This window comes from Phaseolus vulgaris, chromosome 9, assembly GCF_000499845.2.
Source record: "Phaseolus vulgaris cultivar G19833 chromosome 9, P. vulgaris v2.0, whole genome shotgun sequence".
Taxonomy (NCBI): domain Eukaryota; kingdom Viridiplantae; phylum Streptophyta; class Magnoliopsida; order Fabales; family Fabaceae; genus Phaseolus; species Phaseolus vulgaris.
Window position 1 is genome coordinate 35,397,480 of NC_023751.2, and position 19,999 is coordinate 35,417,478.

At 30.8% G+C, this 19,999-nt stretch overlaps 2 protein-coding genes across 2 annotated transcripts; one reads left to right on the forward strand and one right to left on the reverse strand.

The window, feature by feature from the left end:
- Positions 1-145: 145 nt before the first annotated feature.
- Positions 146-6,487, reverse strand: LOC137821514 (pathogenesis-related homeodomain protein). The gene is made up of 11 exons (XM_068626142.1): positions 6,265-6,487; positions 4,543-5,097; positions 3,340-3,505; positions 3,002-3,125; positions 2,812-2,924; positions 2,361-2,699; positions 1,799-2,032; positions 1,559-1,648; positions 1,308-1,358; positions 685-921; positions 146-523 (listed from the first exon to the last, which is right to left on the reverse strand). Exons 2-11 carry the CDS (start codon positions 5,073-5,075, stop codon positions 272-274), a joined length of 2,139 nt encoding a protein of 712 aa, XP_068482243.1. The 5' UTR covers positions 5,076-5,097; positions 6,265-6,487; the 3' UTR covers positions 146-271.
- A 6,171-nt stretch (positions 6,488-12,658) lies between these two features.
- LOC137821460 (putative clathrin assembly protein At5g57200) lies at positions 12,659-18,883 on the forward strand. Its single transcript, XM_068626068.1, has 15 exons — positions 12,659-12,748; positions 12,868-12,937; positions 13,139-13,236; positions 13,388-13,526; positions 13,963-14,090; positions 14,187-14,279; positions 14,366-14,416; positions 15,481-15,546; positions 15,626-15,691; positions 15,774-15,854; positions 15,942-16,019; positions 16,507-16,713; positions 16,800-16,878; positions 17,432-17,544; positions 18,407-18,883. The coding sequence occupies exons 1-15, from the start codon at positions 12,659-12,661 to the stop codon at positions 18,827-18,829; spliced, it is 1,782 nt and encodes a 593-aa protein (XP_068482169.1). The 3' UTR covers positions 18,830-18,883.
- Positions 18,884-19,999: the final 1,116 nt, after the last annotated feature.

A 19,999-nucleotide genomic window follows, 5' to 3' on the forward strand; every position in this document is an offset into this window, starting at 1 on the left:
TATTCATTAATTACTATTTATTTAAATATTATTAAGTTATAATTTATAATTAAATACTAAAGTTAGTTAGATATTCTTTTTTTGACAGCAAATGAGTTAGATTCTCTATTCATGAAGTGTTTTATTCAAAGTTTATGAGACTAAATACCTTGTAATACCTAAATGGACATTTCCTAATATCAATAACTTATAAGAGATTGTTACATGTTCATTTACATCAAACTTTCATCATATCATATCATGTGAAAAATGTAATAAAAAAATATAATTATTAGTCAACCTTTTCCCTTAATTGGGCTGTGGGAACATATATAATGGAGGGTTCATTTGATCCCTTAGCTCTGCAATATTGAACTTCACTTAGTTTTTGCTTCATGCTATCTACTTTACTCTTCACTTTGCTCAGTCTTTCAAATTCCAACTCTGCTACCTCAGAGTCTCCTTCATATGTAAAATTTACCCTTCTTTTCCTTTCTTTCAAAAGTTTCTTCAAATTAACATCATCACTCATCTCCATAGAGTCCTGAACATAGAACACCAAAGAGCAACAAATTATTAATAAAACTTCCAACAACATAGGCCACCCTTTCACAAAGTTTAGTTTTTTCTTTATCAGTAATAATGAATAAATAAATATGGATCATTTCAGAGAACCCTTTCTCAAGTGATCTGCAAGAAATGCACCTTGTTGCTATTTTCTCTTGATAGAGGTGGAGATGGTTTTTTCTTCCTTTTCTTCAAAAGACTGTTAGATAATTTATTTTTCTCTTGCCCTGTGATGTTTTGACCATCCTTCTGGGAATGCATCAGAGTAATTTTGGGGACTTCTGGTTCCAGAAGTTCGTCTTTCTGCATGTTTGGAGATGTAGAATCCTTTGATATCTGAGATGTGGAACTCTGAAGCTGTTCTTCTGATTCATACTGAACAAAACTCACTTATGTCAGACTTCTTTGCAAATTCCAAGAACAAAACAATTTCTTAATTTTTGTCATAAAAAGATGCTACGTTATTAACAAATTAATATGAACAAAATGGCAAATGAATCCTTATCTTCATCATATAACCTCCTATTCAATATATTATTCTTAATTGCCTATGATCTGACCTGAATATTGTAAATCTTATTCACCAACTGATTATAAGTATATCAACACTAAAAGATGTTTACATGGATGATGATCATTCAACGGAGACATACAGCAGAATTTCTTAAGAACTATGAATCAGAGAAAGAACAAATAAAAGAGAAACAATGTTACTCATAAACTGAAAAAAGACAGAGCAAAAGGTTAATGGTAAAGCTTACCTTTCTGGTTTTAAGTGCCAGGTAACGTGCATTTTTGAACCATTTGCTAACCTGCATTTCTAAGACATTAGTTTCAGAGTTTGAACAGATCAAGACATGAATAAAGACCAAAAACAATGGCAGTAAGTTGCAGATAGAAATAGTACAATATTTTCAGTTGAATACTTAACGTTTAGCAAAGTTATTGCTGCTATAAGATGAATTTTGATTAGAATAGAAACAAGATGCAACTAGAGAATGCGAGGCATAACCTTTTCAGGATCTAGTCCCAACTCTTTTGAAAGACCTTCCTTCACGGATCTAGGAGGAAGCTCGTTCTCTGCAAAAACTTGGCGAAGTTTCTGGCACATTTCATTACAAAACAATTAACAGACACCATTTGTGCATATATAGCTATTTCTATGTGTTGTCCACTGGAATTTCAAAGGAGGGGAGGGAGGGGGTTAATGACAATTAAGAAAGATGACTACAGGAATTGCCACAAGTGATACCTCAACTGCATCAAGTGGAATTCTGAAACAAGATCTTCTTATTTGTAAGCCTGAAGAACCCTCTCTTATTCTATCATTGCTCTCATTATTGTGATATTTATTTTCACTTTCATGCAGAGTCATTAGAGTATTAACAGCATCAGACTCCTTTTCTCTTCGCTTTCTTTTGCCAGGACCCCAGTCTTCATCTTCACTCACTTGCTCACAAGGTGGAGCATCCTTCCCAAACATTTCCTGAAAAGATGTTAAATCAAATGAAACTGATAACCAGAGAAGAAAATGGAGAGCTCTATCTTTTAGTAGCATTTTCATGCACAAACAACACAAAATTTCCATCTGCACAACAAAGGGCAAAAAGTACATCCAATTGGAAAATTATTTTTAAATCAGTAATGTAAACAAAATTTTCCAACCCAAAACATAAGAAAGACAAACACTTTGTAGTTTGTACCAGTTATTAAATGGCAGGCAGTGACTTAACGAAAGCCTTAAATTTTGAATTATTAACTTAAGGCTGAATTTGTCAACTTTGCTTATGTTGAGTGAGAACTTGGATACTCACATCGTACAGTTTCTTGTAGTCAACGGCTTTACGCTGCCTACGGCCACATGCTATTTCCCCAGATTCATCAGAATCAATGAAACTATTCACAGAATAATATTCATGACTAAGGTCTTCATCTACTGGAGGACATTCTCCATTCAAAGGCCACAAACTCGAAGAACTGGTTGAATCATTGGATGAATTTTCATCAGCACCTTCTGTATTGATGCTGTGGCTGTCTTCTTTCCTCTCTGGGTTGTAATCATCATCTTCAGGATCATCTGATGGCCATTCTTCTTCTGGATTTAGTAATGCAATATCACCATCAGGCATAGCAGCCTCTTCCTTGAATACATCCTTAATTTGTGGAAGAAAGATATTATTACTTGGGCCAGTAAGAATAACTATATCAAAAGCGAAGTTGAAATCAGAAAAATTGGTGGATAAGAGATTATTAAAGGTAAAAAACCTGCCAACTACTGTCCAAGGAAAATTGAGTCCCAAGATGGGCATTTGTTGACTCTATTATTTCTATCTTACATTCACAAAACTTGCAAAACCAGCCTTGATCTCCAGGAGGAACTGCAATGTATAATTAAGCAATTTATTTTCTAAATAAAGGTTACAGAACAAGTTTACTAGTGTAAACAGGAACTCACTATTTTCAGTATCCAAAGGAGGATTGAGACATCTTTGGTGAAAAGCACGATTGCATGTGCCATCACAGAGTATAATATCATTATCTGGGAAAGCTTCATGTAGTTTGCAATTGGCACAGAATATCTAGATGAAGAAAACAGAAAAATTTATAATCGACTTTTGAAATGGTGAACCATCTCTTCTCCGAAAGAGTTGATTCAACATAAGAACAGTAAAAATTAATGATTCCCCATCAGAAAATTAAAACAAGATACAAAGCGTCATAAAAGGTCTTGAACAGGAAAGAATGCAAAAAGATAACGTAGTACAAGTATATGTAGTTTTGACACTTGCTCACATGTTCATGATAAACAGATCCGTCTGGAGCAATGACAGAATCTTCAATACTACCCACAGAGCTAAGAGAATCCAGTTGGCGTATAACATCACGAATACTAAGTTTACAATTTAAAATCTGCTTTTTTGCTCTTAGTAGCTCCTTTTCTGGCCTAATCTTCTCCCGACTGTGACAAGAATAATGATTAGTCACCAAACTATTTCTCAAGGGAAAGTTTTGAATTCTAAAATTTAGTTGTTTCTTTTCAATAAAGATCACACTGCATTGCTCCAAAAGCTTAAGTTAATTAGTTCAAGGCTCATGAGTGGGCTTGAAGTGTGTGTACAATGCACAAGCCTACCTTAGGCGGAAATTCAACATTTACTTAAAATAATGGGTGGCAGGGTTCAAACTCATGACTTATTAGCAATAGAAGCTCTAATACCATGTTATAAATAAACTTTTCAAAAACTTATCGCTTGAAGAATTATACATTATCTTCTATCTAATTTAACCGAACCATGATAAAATGTATTGTCATTTCAAAAACTTCAATAAAGTTTCTTTCAAAAAGCATCTATTTCTCGATCTCTTTTGTTTTCTGTTCCGCTGGTAATTTTCACTATTTTGAGACACAGAAATAGTTTGAAAACACATCGAAGGTTAGTAGTTCCAGGACAAATTAAATTGTCTAAAAGCATTCTAAAATATCCGTGTGAAGACATGACACATGGTAAACACAAGACAGAAACAGGTCCTACTAAGGATCCCAAGGTAATGTTGATTATGAATTGTTTGTCTTTGCTATTTCATTTTTGACAAAGTATGGTTCCCTCAAATTGTCAGCTTACATGTAAATTAATTAGAGTAAACAAATTTTTAGTTGTCCTTGACAATGGCTAGAGTCTAGAAATTCATATATTTTCTTCACAAGTTGTATAATTTCCTTATATTATCTATTTTCTATTGATGGAGAAACTATGTATCATACACAACACTGCCATGATTATCCTACCAATGTAAAAAGGGTATATATCTACATTTGCTTAGTGTGATACTGTGAAGTGAATACATTTTTCCTACTTAAAAAAAATCCCTTCACAAATTCTTCTGAAACTGTAGAAGGGAGGTCTAAATCTCATTCAATCATTTAAAGATTAATATTTGCATTTCATTTATCAAACATTTAGAAAATATATATGCTAAAGAAAAATTGTTCCATACCTTTGACCCTTCCAACCTTCTCCAGAGTAAGCATCAATAAGGTTTTGCTCCAACTTCATTTTGATTAAGAGGTATCTTGTTCTCCTTTTAAGGCGTGAAGCATCGTCATGATCCATGTTGTCCCTTTGACTATTCTTCTTTTTGCTGCTCTTACGTTTTTTAATTTTTGCCTCCTCATCAACACCATTGCCCTCTTTTCTAGAACTATGAGGATTTTTTCTTCCTTGTAGCCTTGTTGAAGACACCATCCGTGAAGAGTTCCCATCAGTTTTATGGAGAGTTTTTCGAATAATCACTCTTTTATTTGAAGAGTCCTCAAGTGGTGCCTTGATAGAAGAATCAACAACTCTTTTCTTTGATCTGTTCGTACCAACTCTGTATTTATGAGATCTTGACTTCTCTTTGTGTTCCTTTTTTCGGTGTTTTGTGCTACTTGTTTTTAATTTTGATGATAATAGCTTGGACTTAATCTGTTCCTTTGAGTAACAGGATTTTATAGATCCTTTCTTATTTAAATTCTCCGCATCCCGCATATTATTTGATTATGAATCACGCCTGATGCACAGACATAAAATTGATAAATAGTGACATCAAAAGAACAAGTAACCAAGAACTCAACATATTTCTATGCCAACATATATTTTGTACAAATAAAAACACACACAAAGATGATTACTTGCACTTTCAAATGAAAATCAGTAGTATTACTTCTTTTCCATTGTTAAGATATAACATACAAAACATTTTATCATACACTTAAAATAACAATGCTTCATAGGAAATACCAAGAGCAGTTCAATTGATTAAAGCATTGACAATTTCATACACGACTAGAACCCTGACTTATGAATCCATGTTAGCAAATGATAAGATGATGAAAGATATCATTGTAACCAAATTCACACAGAACCAAGTTTATGCATTTTGGTTGCACCATTCCATTGCAAGTATACCTAAGAGGGAACATCCTATCCTATCCCAAAACTGACAAACCAACATAGTGTTTACTCGCAGTAAATCAATCCAAATACATAAGCATACAAAGTCAGAAAGAGTATTTCAAAAGGGGGTAAGAAATTAACCCAAGGTAATGATGAGTGAAAACACCCACTTCAAAATACCCCAGGAAATCAAGCCACAATCATCAACAGCATAGTAATTGATAACCTACACAAATAGTTCATGAAAACCCCGATGCAACACTGCCAAGCACATACAGCTCAAGAGGAGCCAGAAAACATTTCAAGCACCGCATGGTCAACAACACATGAAAAAGACACAGAAGAAGAACACTAATTCAAGAATCACTCGACCAATTCAATGAAGAAGAAAACATCTTAGGCATGAAGACTACAGGAACCTGATCACTTCGAAGGCTAAAAGAACCTCAAAATTCAGTGATCATAATTTTCCCAATCTCTCTCAGAACCACAATTCAATATTAAAAAAAAAACAAGAACTTTATGGTTAGAGAAGCTAAGTGATTAGTGTGGTAAATTGGTCTACAAAGTAACGCCAAGGCCTAGACTTAGCTGAGCCCCACAAAGTTCCAAGCCAAAACAAAAGGAACCCACATGAGTTTAAGGCCAATAAGAGAAACCAACCTGCAATGGAAGAAAAAATATGGGTAAAGATCTGAACTTTGAATTGCTCTGAAGCAGTATCACAAGGGAAAGAAAGGGAATTTAAGCTTAGAACTTTGAATAAATAAGTGAAACTAACCTTTTATTGAGTGAATGGTTTGAATTGAAACTGGGTCTTTGATTCCCAATGCACAGAACAGTCACCGGCGATGGTGTGGCTGTTCCGGAAGCATCACCACCACCCACGGCAAGCTTCTTATGCTGCTTCTTTTCTTTCTCTTCACTTTTAAACACTAACCTTTGTTTTGGTGTGTATATTACACCTTACAATGACTATTCCAGTCACTAAAAAGTGTTCTTTTTTGTTTTTGTTTGTCCCTATTAAATGATATATTAACTGATAGATTAATTGTCATGTACACTGAATTCATTAAAATTTACAATAACTCTTTTAAACATTATGTTAAAGAATTTTTTTGTGACTGAAAATTAAGAAAAACTTTTACATTAATATCTATTTATATCAAAACAGTATTTTTTACCTAGGTCAAACAAAAACAAAAGTGTTCTTTGGAGAACTCAAATCCCTGATGTGTTAACTTTTTTCAGTGTGTGGAGCCAATGAGAATGAACTCAATGAAGTGTCTCCAACTAGTTTCCGACATAAAACTAATATAAGATTTGGATGGTTTTGGAAGCCAAAGAAAATGGTTACTTGGTTAGTAGGGTTGAGTGCACACACTTGTCTTTGAGAAAGAGAAAAAAAAAAATAGTTTTGTAATAAATTTGTTTTATGTTTTTTCAAAATTTAAATTGATTTTTAATTTTTTATAGTTAACTTTTTTATCTCTATAATCAAATTCTAATATTCTGTTTTTAACCAAGTGGTTTATTGTTTAAATTTTGATAATATCATGACATAAATTATGTTTAAAACAAGTATTATTACAACTTTCACCTAATAGAGTGAGAGTTTAATAAAAAGTGTAAAGTATTTAAAAATTATATAAAATTATAACAAGTCATGAGATAACATTTTTAATTGTATTTTTTTTACATGATAGAGATGAAAACAAAATCAATTTTAAATTAAAGAGGTAAAAATACATTGCTCTAAATTTAAAGGATTTTTTTTTAAAAATAAGCTATGGCTAAAATGGAAGAATAAATTTATGTTATGATGACTTTAGTCTTTGAGTTATGTAATGAGTTTACGAAATCTAACATAATGTTCTAAAATAATTTTTTAAGACACAGTAGAATCTTGTTTTAATTGGTATAAACATTTAAGTTTGTATGGTTTTAATATGCATGTAGAATTTACTTAAGATATTTAAAGTACAATAACAACAATTAACAATTATTTTAAAACTGGAATAGTAACATGACCATATCAATGGCTTAAAGTTTAACTTTTTTCACATAATTGAATCATAGTGGAATTTAATAATAATTAAACAATATACAAAATATTATTAAATTGCATATATAAAATCATGCATTAATAAGACTCAAAACTAAAGTAAAATTTAATTTCATAGATTACATTAAAAAAATTGATCAGAAAATTCTTAGTCAAATCTATCCTAATATTCATGTATAATTTTTAATAAAAAATATAAGAATTTTCAGTAACAATAAATACTTTAATGCAAAAAATAATAAATTAATATAATATAAAATTTTAATAATGTAGGATATAAATATATAAATGAATGCAAATGACTAAGTTATATGTTTTTTAACAAAAATATAACAATAATTTATACCAATTTATAAATCTTACTAATATTGTCCTTCTATTTGCCTTAAAATTATTTTAGAATAAGTTTTAAAAATTCATTTATAGTTTAAAATATTTTTTTTAAACTAACTCTTAAAGCCGTTTTTAGAAATTCAATTTAAAAAATATATTTTTTATAATTTTTTTATTCAAATCGGTTTTCAAAACTATGTTATTTATATGAAGACAAATACCTTATTTATTTAAATTATGATAAATATGACCATATTAAAACGCTTGCTAATACTAGTTAAAATTAAAAGGTGAATTTGAATGAAGTGAAAAAAAAGAAAGAAAACTTAAATACCAATCATAAAATGTATCAATCTAAAGTTAAACATGACTTATTAGATCAAGTGCAATTAAATTGAAAAAAAAAAAAAATATCCAAATACCAAACCAATTGCAATTGATTTGGTTAAAATTATAAGTAAAAACAATCAATTAATCCGAGTTTTTGCAATCAAATATCATTATTCCTTTTATCAGATAAATTGATTAAACTTTTTTCATATGTATATGGCAGGAAAAGGTAGATCTAAGGTAAACAGTACCAATTAGGATTAAAGTTTGTTTTAATATGATACAAAGAGACTCATATTTCTTTTGTTTGACCAGAATATATGTACAAGATTGAATGCAACCATTAAGGTTCTGTTTGCTTTAAGGGTTGTATTCTTCATGAGTTTAAAGGGTTGTACTCTTCAAGAGGAAATATATGAAGGGATATTCATCAAGAGATGTGCATGGAAGAAAAGAGAGTGAATGTGCATGAATAATGATTTTTCTCATCCTCTTAATATCCAAAATTTTGAGAGGAAAGCCACCTGATGGTATTTTTTCTTTTTGACCTTCTTTTTTGCTTTGTCATTCATGCAATAATATATATAATAATATCTTTTATTTTTATTATTTTTCATTATGATATTTCATACTTTATTCTATATATCTTTTTTTCTTTATAAATAAATTTGTTGTACAATTCACTCTATATATAACATTTTTTTATTATAAAATGTCTTCTAAAATATATACATAGTTATATATCTACATACAATCTAAATCAATGAATATAAAAATCTTTCAAAATGTATAAATAAATATAATAATAAATTTGTATATGCTTAGATAATATTATTGTTATGATTCTTTTCATGTTTCGATAATATAAGTAACTCATATTTTTTTCGAAAGTAATTATTTAACAAAATAAATTATTTAATTGTACTGAAAATAATTTAAAATATTTCAATTAACTCAAATCTACACTAAATACAACATATTTCATTATTTAAATATTTTTAAATACAAGAGTAAATTTATAAACTTACATTTTACACTTTTAAAAAAAATTAAAAAAATCTTACAACTATCACATCACTCACAAACTTCAATAAACTTTTCTTACAAATCTACTCTAATATACATCAATCCAAACACACTCACTTTCTTCACACTTTCCTCTCAAATCCTCACACATCCACTCCCTCAAATTCTCACACATCCTCTCCTGTTCAGGGTATTGTGCATGTAAAATTACCCCTTAAAAAATGAGGAAGGCAGCATTTCAGGGTAGCAAAATTACTTCGGAAGTTTTGGACTAAGGGTAGCAAAACCCCTTAAGAAATTTGGCACTTTGGTGTGTGAGTGAGTCCCCTGTTCCCAAGTCTGAATCAAGAAGATTGCAGAAGATTGGATGCTTATAAAAACTACAGAAGAAGCTGTCTCCTCTCAACTCCAGGAAGTTGAGAATCCTATCCCCACTACCTAATACTTTCCTTTCCAATCTAAACTCCCTCCCCTTGTTCACCCTTTCTATTACCTAATACTCCCTCCTTCTACCCAACAATTTCGGTTGTAATCTAGTACACTCCTAACTTATGAGGCTCGGACACAATGGTGTGTCTGACGTATCGGACACCGACATGTATCGGTGAAGTGTTTAATTAAAAAAAAAATTGTTGGATTTCTGACAACTCTAACACAGTTCTAACACAATTTTAAAAAGGAAAAATATTTTAATTTAAAAAAAATTAAACTTATTGTATAAATTTTTATTATGGTTACAAAAATAAGGAACAAGTTCTTTTGAACTAGTCCCGAGAAACATATTTCTGCTACAAAAAAAATTGAAACATACTTGTGCACATAAATCTTTATTGTCAATTTATATAATTCATAATTATATAATATGTAAATATTTGTTCCCATATCCTACATTTTAGAAATTATACGTATCTCCATGTTTATATCCGTGTCGTATCAGTGTTTGTACTACATAGCTCCTTAACTAACTAACTAACTGTAATTAACATGAACAAATAAAGAGGTCATCTATTATCATACCTAAGGTTACAAACAAACATATTGGCCATTTTTTTTCTAGCAAAGAATTAATTAAATAAATAAAAGAAACACTTTAGGAGTGTTCCAACCCTTATACAGAAGACTCCTAAAAATAACGGAGCCCACAAGATCAACCCTTACATCCCAAAACCAAGATCAAACCCACAACCCACAAACAGAAAAAAAAAAAAACTACTAAAAAATAAATTGTTGCCCACACTCATGGACCACCAAAACAAGCCACTATCGCTCAAAACCACAAAAAAATCTTACTCGGTCCTATGACAATTGGGCACACTAAAAAGAAAGAAAGTTGTTCCTGTGTGGCCAGTTTAATACACTAAAATAGAGGATAAACAGATAGTCAAACATAAGTGCTTAGCTATAGATAACCACAATCTCCTTGCTGTAAGATCTAAAAAGCACAATACTATTCCCTGACCAATATCTGTTATATTCAAACTTCATAGTTCGTCTATGTTACACTCAACTTCCCCAAAAAGCTGATTTCAACAGAATTTAAAGTTTGTATATGTAACAAGAGCCTTGTGCCACTCTAGTGGAGAGACTGTAACAAGACTTCATTCCTTTGAACCTAAGCTTTTCCTTCAAAATTTCACCAGATGGGGTGTCTTATACCTTGCCAATATCAGCTTCGTCAATCTGCTCCCTGCCAACAGCATAATCAAGCCAAGAATACCAACCTTTGACATGTGTTCTTCTAACGCTTTACCCTGCACCACATATCACTACCTTCCAAACCTTTCAGCTAGTTCAAAATATAATACATACCCATAAGAGTGATCATAGAATAAGTCATTAACAGATTTATAACAAAACCAGCTAACCATGTACTTAATTGAGAAAACAATAATTATGCTTATCTATATTTATTTTGTTGCCATATTAATGCATGTTAAAGGGGATAAAATCCAAGCGGAGAAGGAGAACTTAACTTTTCTTACTTTATGTTTCATCCACACCCATGTTTGTACTTGTGCCATAGTAAAGATTTCCTCTGCATCTATCTTTGTTTGGTTAAAAATAACCTTGTTTCTATGCTTTCAAATGCACCAAACCACTGAGACCCATAGACTTTTCCATAGTTTGTTGTCTTCTTTGTTAAAACACATACAAGAAAATTGTTTGAAATGATGAATCAAATCATTATGATTTACCGAACTATTTCCTGACCAGTTAAAGCACATATTCCAGACCTTGGTTGATACATCACAAGTAACAAGAATGTGTGGGGTTAATACATCTTTATCAATATATTTCTTTTACGCATTTATCGCTATCCCAAAATACCAATAATGGAAACTATACGTCGACACATATTGGCCATTAAGTGTTTCTAAAGAATGATTCTCCCAATGTTTTCTAAGCACATTTGAGAATGGAGATGCGTGAAATAATTTTTGTTTTTGAGAGGAGAGGTCACAGAAGATTCCAAACAAAACTTTTGAAAGCAAACATAAATAACTTTTTGTAGCATCAAACCTTTAAATTTTTTGTTCTGCTAGATTACTGAAATTCTAAAACTTCATAGGTTATATAGATGACCAAGTGTTTGAAAGAATAAAAGTTCATATATTTTAGTTGTGCAAGCCCAAAAAAACTAAATTCACCATGAACTAAAGCACTGGAACCAAATTAAAATCCGATCTCTTTCACATATTTCATTATCTTAAAGTGAGGTTTGCATTCACTCATAAAAAATAAATATCTTAATCTTTAATCAGTGGGATCTCCAACACATAGAGAAAAAGATGTATTTAAATCATAGTATAAAATAAAATAAAAAAGTAGTGTTACTTTATTTGATAGCAAATTAAAAGAAAACAAATTTAGTTAGAAAATATATAAATTTAAAATATTCAAAGAGAATAATACTTCTTAATAAATATTCAATTAAAAATACTAAATTGAAGAAAACACAAGGATGATAAAAAGCATTAATTAGATAAATTGAGTTAAAGACAAAATTAAATCACAAATCAATTGAAAATTATAAAAAATCAGAATACTTAATAAAATAAAAAATCTATTAGGAATATTTATAATTAGAATGAGGCTAAATGTTGTGTAATTTTTATTGAAAACATTTAGAATTCATATTAATTGTTATTATTTGAAGCAAGATTGTGATTAAGTTGAAGACACCACAGAAATGAAAGAGTAGAAGTAATGAAAACGAAACATAAGTCGACTTTTTCTATTCTTGAAAATTCAACCAACCGATTCTGCAGAAATTTTCGTCAGAACAATTCAAAGTACCAAAGTACCCTTCCCAGAGATAAAACAAACGAAGAACAAAACAAGCAAATCCTTCATTCTTCTTCTCTTTGTTTCTTCTCTTTCCTTCATCAAATCCATAAAACTGAACCATTTTTAATGAATAATGGGAACGTTTAACAGCTTCAGAAAAGCCTATGGTGCTCTCAAGGACTCCACCAAGGTTGGCCTTGCCAAAGTCAATAGCGAATACAAGGTCATAATCATATATCATTTCTACGTAAAAATGCATGCATGCATGCATGCACACAGTGTTTTCTTATTCTTTTCGAATTTTAATGCATAGATTGATTCTGTTCCTTTTTGTTTATAAAGGAGTTGGATATTGCAATTGTAAAGGCCACCAATCATGTGGAATACCCTCCCAAGGAACGTCATGTTCGAAGTATATATGTTAAACATACAATTTATTACAATTTCTATTGAATAATGCAGATCATATTTTTACATTCTGATATATAATATCATATGGCATCATGAAACTAGTTTAATCTACGTAATCTCTTGCTTATTTCAATCATGTTTGTTTGTTTATTTTCCTTTCACCTTTTTCTCTTATATACAATATTCCTTAAATTGTTTGCAGAAATATTCTATGCAACATCAGCACACCAGCCACGAGCAGATGTCTCATACTGCATTCATAAACTTTCTAAGAGACTCTCCAAAACACGAAGCTGGATAGTAAATCCTTTTATTGATACCTTTGAAATCATCTTAAGAACTTATTTTTCAGATATGAGATAGCAATAGGTTTTGGAACAGTTTAGTTAATGATTTTTGTTATATTTCATTCTCTTTATGCATATAACTTTCATGATTGAATGAATTACAGGTTGCCATAAAGGCATTAATAGTCATTCACAGGACTTTGAGAGAGGGTGACCCTACCTTTAGAGAAGAGATTCTTAACTACTCACGCAGGGGACATATCCTCCAAATATCCAATTTCAAAGATGATTCAAGCCCTCAAGGTAAATGAATTAGTTATGCAGATTAATTTGTTGTCTGTGACTATTTTGAAAATCTGGACCTTTTTTTTTTTAGATCTCACGTTGACTAGAGATTAGATCATTTCATAGTATATAAGTGGTACAAACCTTACCTCATAAGTTAATTTTATGAGATTCAATTAGACTTAAAGTTCGTTTCTTAATATAGTATCAGACATTTCGAACATATTCTAGCGAGTGTTTGGCCTTATCAGGCCACACTCTTAGTATGAGGAGGTGTATTGGAGATCCTACATCAACTAAAGATTAGAACATTTTATAATATATAAGTAAGCGCAAACTTCATCTCATAGACTTGTTTTATAAGGTTGAGTTGGGCCTAAAGTCCACTTCTTAATACTTTTATTTCTCCTTCAATATTTTTTCATTACATGACCAATTCAACTTATCCTTGCAGCTTGGGATTGTTCTGCATGGGTTCGAACCTATGCACTATTTTTGGAAGAAAGACTTGAATGCTTTAGAGTGCTTAAATATGATATAGAATCAGAACGTTTAACAAAAGCATCACCTGCTGCAACTAAAGTGTGTGCTTTTCCTTGTCTTGTTCACACTCAAGTTTATTTTCCAAGCATCATGTTTCTATGTTCAGAATACTGTTGACTTTTTCCACTTTGACAGGCACACAGTAGAACTCGATCATTGAGTAGTGAGGACCTGTTGGGGCAGTTACCTGCTCTGCAACAACTCTTATATCGCCTTATTGGTTGTCAAGTATGAACTAATGGAAATTTCATAATTGATGACTTAATTTGTTATAACATATTCCTTACCATTCAATTTTCTTTAATATGTTGCAGCCTGAAGGATGTTCTTATAGCAACTATCTAGTGCAATATGCTTTGGCCCTGGTATGCATTTTATTATTCAATATTTGCACTCTCAACACAATAGTAATTTCAGTATCATCTGCAATAACATGATTAGTTATGGATACCTTTATTGTGCTCATAGTATTCAATTGAGCTACTATATGTTAACAAGGAGCTATTATATGGACAATTCAATTGCTTTAATTAGGTTTTTTTTATGTTATTGTTGGGAAAATCAGAACTAATTCTCCAACAAAATTGAATAATGACACTGAAAATTTTTAATGTCGAAAAACCTTCTCAACTTGAGAAATAAAAACTCACTGGACATAGTTCAGAAAATGTCTTCACTATAAAAGTAGGATTACAATATTTGTTTCTGTGAATCAGTATAACACTTAATCTCACCCAAGAATGATACAATACAAAGTTTCTCTAGCATCTCACTAAGATCTAATCTCTTGATGGTTATCTATTCTCTTATTTACTCTCTATGTCGTTCTTCTCCCTTGCTTGCATTTTCTCTACCTCACAAGTTTCTTTTATATAAAGAATGAGAGGAAAGTTTCTTCATAAAGAGATAGTGGATAACTAATGTTTATCACATTTTCAAAAGAGAGTATAATTCCAAAAAACTTTTGGAGTGACCATCACTAATCAGTTATTAATATTCATTGGTGATGGTCTCTCACTAAATTAAGGAGAGATTTCCAACTCTTTGTTAACTTAGAATGATCTTTAATGTCAATCTTTATTACAAGAATTATCAAAGTGAAACTGTAACTCAGGGATTTGCATCTAACTTTTGTATAAATTCATATTTGCATGATTCCTGCTATTAGATAATGTTACCCTTGAATCAAATTCACTGAACAAATGACTTCCACTCATAAAAGAAGATCACACTGATTTGGTGAATTACACAATGAAATTACTACTTTAAGGAATTGTATCTCCTGTAATTCAAAATCATGGGAGCCTGATTCATCTTCAACACATCATTTAACTTCATGAAAAGAAATGAAAAACTTGATTATTTTTCTGTGCATCTTTTGCTTGTGTCTCATTTTGTCATTTACTTTTGGTTTTGGGCAATGTCATAGGTTTTGAAAGAAAGTTTCAAAATATACTGTGCACTCAATGATGGAATCATCAATCTCGTGGATATGGTAGTTCCTATCATGGTTTAATTTACCATTTGATGATTTTATTGGATATTCAAATCATACTAACTAGTGAAAATTATAGTTCTTCGATATGACAAGGCATGATGCAGTGAAGGCTCTAAACATTTATAAAAGAGCTGGTCAACAGGTTTACAGTAATGTTTTTTCAAACACATTTTAATTGTTTTGTGCTTTATAAGGTGTTGATGTTTTTTATGAACATTATGCAGGCTGAGAATCTTGCTGACTTCTATGAATATTGCAAGGGCTTGGAACTTGCTAGGAATTTCCAGTTTCCAACATTGAGACAGGTTCCTTAAATTTGTTTGTTACAGTAAGCCATGTGTGATGTTATGAAAAGAAGAATCTAACAATTTTTTTTGCTATATAATGAACAGCCACCTCCCTCTTTCCTTGCAACTATGGAAGAATACATTAGAGAAGCACCTCAAACAGGATATGTTAACAAAAGATTGGTAAGAAAAAATTATCAACAAATTCCTTAGGAACAAACTTGTCTGTCATACATATTCTTATGTTAGTATGTGAATTTTAGTGAACTGTTAGGCTTAAGCCATTTCCTCAAGGAGCAGGAGCTAAACAAACCTTCAATGTGTTATGTAGTATGTTTTATAACATGCAAACTCTTAAACATTATGTGCTAATTAAACAAGTTATAGATATTAATTTGCTCTGCATTGGCTTCCAATAATGTATCTTTTTATCTCTTTTCCAAAACCTGTTTCACAATTTATTCTCAGAATTATAGTTAACAAAAATTGTATCAGTGTCATTATTTATTGTTTCTGCAACTTCTCACATAACATTGCCTTATTCAGGTTTCATCATAGAGAAACTGATACAGTAACAAAATGTGATCATTTTTCATAAAAAAACTTGCTCCAATGCTTTCACTATAAAAGTAATTATACTTGCAATGTAATAAGTGTCATTCAACATCAGGAATATCAAGAAAATGAGGAATCATCTAAAGAAGATTCAGAATCCAGTGAAACTGAAGACCCTCAAGAAAATGAAGAACAATATGAGGAAGTCAATGAGGAAGATTCGGTAGCAGATGAAGAAGTACATTCCAAGGAGGAGGAGGAGGAGGTGGTGGTTGAGCCTCCTCCTTTGATATCAACTGATGATGGTACAAATGATTTGTTGGTATGTGTTGATTATAAAATAATGGTTTTTATGGATGTTTGTGATGTTCACTTGATGGAATGAATAACACTTGTACACCTTTGTAGGGACTTAATGAAATAAATCTAAAAGCTATGGAACTGGAGGAAAACAATGCTATGGCTCTTGCAATTGTACCACCTGGTGGTAAGGACTAAAGTAATTGATTGAAAAATATAAAGTTTTTTTTATCAGCAAAGAATTAAATGAATGAATAAAAATGAGATACTTCAGGTGTGTTTCAACTCGTATATAAGTACCAATAAACCTTTCCAGAGTATAAAGTATTTCACATAAGCCTTTCCAGAGTTGCACTTTGCTTCATTGATGCATACTAATATTTTAGAAGTTGCAGACATTTACATTTCAACAATCATGCAATGTTTGTTGGGATTCTCTGATATAAACAAGGACAAGTTCATATTTACATTTTGATATGCAATTTAGGAATCCAAACAAGGTTATCTTTTCAATTTTTCCACTTGAAGTTGATAGAACAAGATGATAAACACTTGTTTTAGTAAGATTAACATCTTAGCAATGTGATTTTCACACATAATTTTGTCTAATATCCATGAGGATGCTTATTAACATACACTATACAGAACTTAAACCAAAGAAACTTTAAATATGCAGCATATAATCAATTAAACTTTGTTGTTTGACTCTGTTGATTTCTAAAAGTTTCAAGCTTGTGTAGGAAGTAATCCAAACAATCTTGCTTTGAGTAACATTGATGGTGCAACTGGTTGGGAACTTTCATTAGTTACAACACGAAGTAACCATACTAGTCAAACCACAGATCGCAGAATGGTTTGTTTCTCTACTACAGTAAAATCAATTACTCATTTACGTTTATCTCTTCATCTATTTTCACAAAATAAAACTATTCAGATATGTTAGAACTGCACAATTTTCATCCCTACTCAATTAGGCTAGACATATACACTTTCACATTGATCTTGGTGCTGCATCAAGATCATGGCGAATGGAGCTATTAGTGTAAAAGATAAAGGTTTGAAGATGTTTTTGTTTTCATTTTGGTTTTGCTTCTACAAGTCTGCATTAGAACAAACTTCTAAAGTCAGGAAACACAGTAGAAATAGGAAAAGAAGATAACAAACATCAAAGAAACATGTATCCTTGGCTTTATAGGTTATAGAAACTTACACTATCAGGCTCAGACACGCCTCTAAAATGATGCGTTTGTTTCAGATATAAGTAACGCGTACGACACTCATACAACACATGTTGGTAAAGTATCTAATTCAAAAAATATTTTTTGAATTTCTGACAACTTTAATACCGTTCAAACACAATTTTAAAAAGAACAAATACATTAATTTTCTAAAAACTCAAACTTATTGTATAAATTTTTATCATAATTATGAAAATAATGAACAAATACTTTTTAACCAGCTATTAGAAACCTCTTTCTACCACAAAAAAAGAACTCATACATATTTGTGCACATAAATCTTTATTGTCAATTTATATAATTCATAATTATATAATATATACATTTGTGTTCCCGTGTCCTACAATTTGAAGATTATATGTATCGAATTGTCTGATCCGTGTTGTACTAATGCCCGTATCTGTGTTACATAGCTTACAAATCATGATGCAAAAAGATATTAACACAATTCATTTTCCCTTCTTTTTATTAAGCCAGGCCGGTGGGTTTGATAACCTATTATTGGACAGTCTGTATGAAGATGAAAATGCCAGAAGACAACTTCAACTCCAAAATGCAGGTTATGGACATGGGGGATCCATGGATATACAGAACCCTTTTCATCATTATAACCAACAAGATCCATTTGCAATGTCCAACAACATAGCACCCCCACCCAATGTGCAAATGGCACAAATGGCTCAACAACAGCAACAACAAATGATGTTCCAACAACAACAAATGATGTACCAACAACAGCCACAACAACACAACATGATGATGGTCCCTCACCAGCAGCAACCACACAACCAATACTCTCAACAGAATGCAGGTTCTCATAATCCATTTGGGGATCCTTTGCCAGGACCAAACTATAACCAGAATTACACACCCCAACAAGGAAATTACAATTTAATGTAGATTTTGCCTTTCTTGTCATTTGATCTTCTCCTCTTTCCTCACCCCAACTTTCCATACCAGAAAGATTGTGTTCTTTTTGCTGATAGAAGTATACATTTCTTTTCATATTAACATTCTTTGACTGATTATTGACTAGTGAATGACATGCTTAATTTTTTTTCATTTGTAGTTATCAATGATGAAATGATTCATTCAAAACTTGTTCTTCTTTTAACATAAACCCTAAACTTGGTAAACTATTTTTGAAAAATATTTTTAATCATTTTTATAATAAAAGTTTATATCCATGTGAATCTAATTCGAATAATGTTGATACTAAATGTTCCCCTCTCATTTACTTATAAATATAATTTTATTATCTAGTGAATATTAGTTCAATCTCATCTATTCACTAAAAATATACATAAAGTTTGTATACTTTTGTTAGAATCCTCTTAAAAATTGTGATTTATTTTCTTCTAAAAAGTGAATATTTTTGTATTTTAACAACTTGTCATTTTATAAGTAAGTTTCATCTAAATGTCTCTTATTTTTTATAATTGTGTTTAATCTTTGCTGTATCTTAATTACCACTTTCAATATAATTAAAATAACCATACTAATAATAAAATAACCATTTTGTAATGCCAAGTTTTTTATTAAAAAAAAGGTGTTTTAGTTCTCCAAACCTTTCACCTTATAGCATTCACAATGCTCATTGTAGCATTCAGTCTTGAGGTAGTTTACATGTCTTGACATTAGGTCCACAAATGGTAGGGTAAAATAAAATTAGCTTTGACATATTTTCAAATTTACATTTTTTATCAAAAAAAATATTTTATTTTTTTAAAATTAAAATTTGTGGGCTTGTACATAAAAAGAACCTTACCTATTATTTTAAAAAAATAGTTTTGATATTTAAAAAAAAAAGTAAGTTGTCGGTAGACCAGTAAGGAAACTGGTTCACAGTGAACCAGTTCTATTTATTTAGTTTAATAAGTATTTTTTTTTAATCTTACATATAATAGTAATTACAATTTATAAATATGAAAGGCACATATATCCTTATAACAGAAAAATAATACATGAAAATTGAGTAAATATCTAAATTTATCCTAAAGGATAAGTCTACTAACTGGTAGGTATTTAATTAAAATTTCTACAGAAATCAGTTTTTAAAAGGGGAAGATT

What these genes read in the sequence shown, in the direction of transcription:
- LOC137821514 (XM_068626142.1), bottom strand. Translation starts at nt 5,075, where the DNA reads ATGCGGGATGCGGAGAATTTAAATAAGAAAGGATCTATAAAATCCTGT. An exon ending in CCTTGGACAGTAGTTGGCAG is followed by an intron (nt 2,700 to 2,811) that starts GTTTTTTACCTT and finishes CCACAAATTAAG; the next exon opens with GATGTATTCAAGGAAGAGGC. An exon ending in TGGGACTAGATCCTGAAAAG is followed by an intron (nt 1,359 to 1,558) that starts GTTATGCCTCGC and finishes TTAGAAATGCAG; the next exon opens with GTTAGCAAATGGTTCAAAAA.
- LOC137821460 (XM_068626068.1), top strand. Translation starts at nt 12,659, where the DNA reads ATGGGAACGTTTAACAGCTTCAGAAAAGCCTATGGTGCTCTCAAGGAC. An exon ending in TGCAATTGTACCACCTGGTG is followed by an intron (nt 16,879 to 17,431) that starts GTAAGGACTAAA and finishes AAGCTTGTGTAG; the next exon opens with GAAGTAATCCAAACAATCTT. An exon ending in AAACCACAGATCGCAGAATG is followed by an intron (nt 17,545 to 18,406) that starts GTTTGTTTCTCT and finishes TTATTAAGCCAG; the next exon opens with GCCGGTGGGTTTGATAACCT.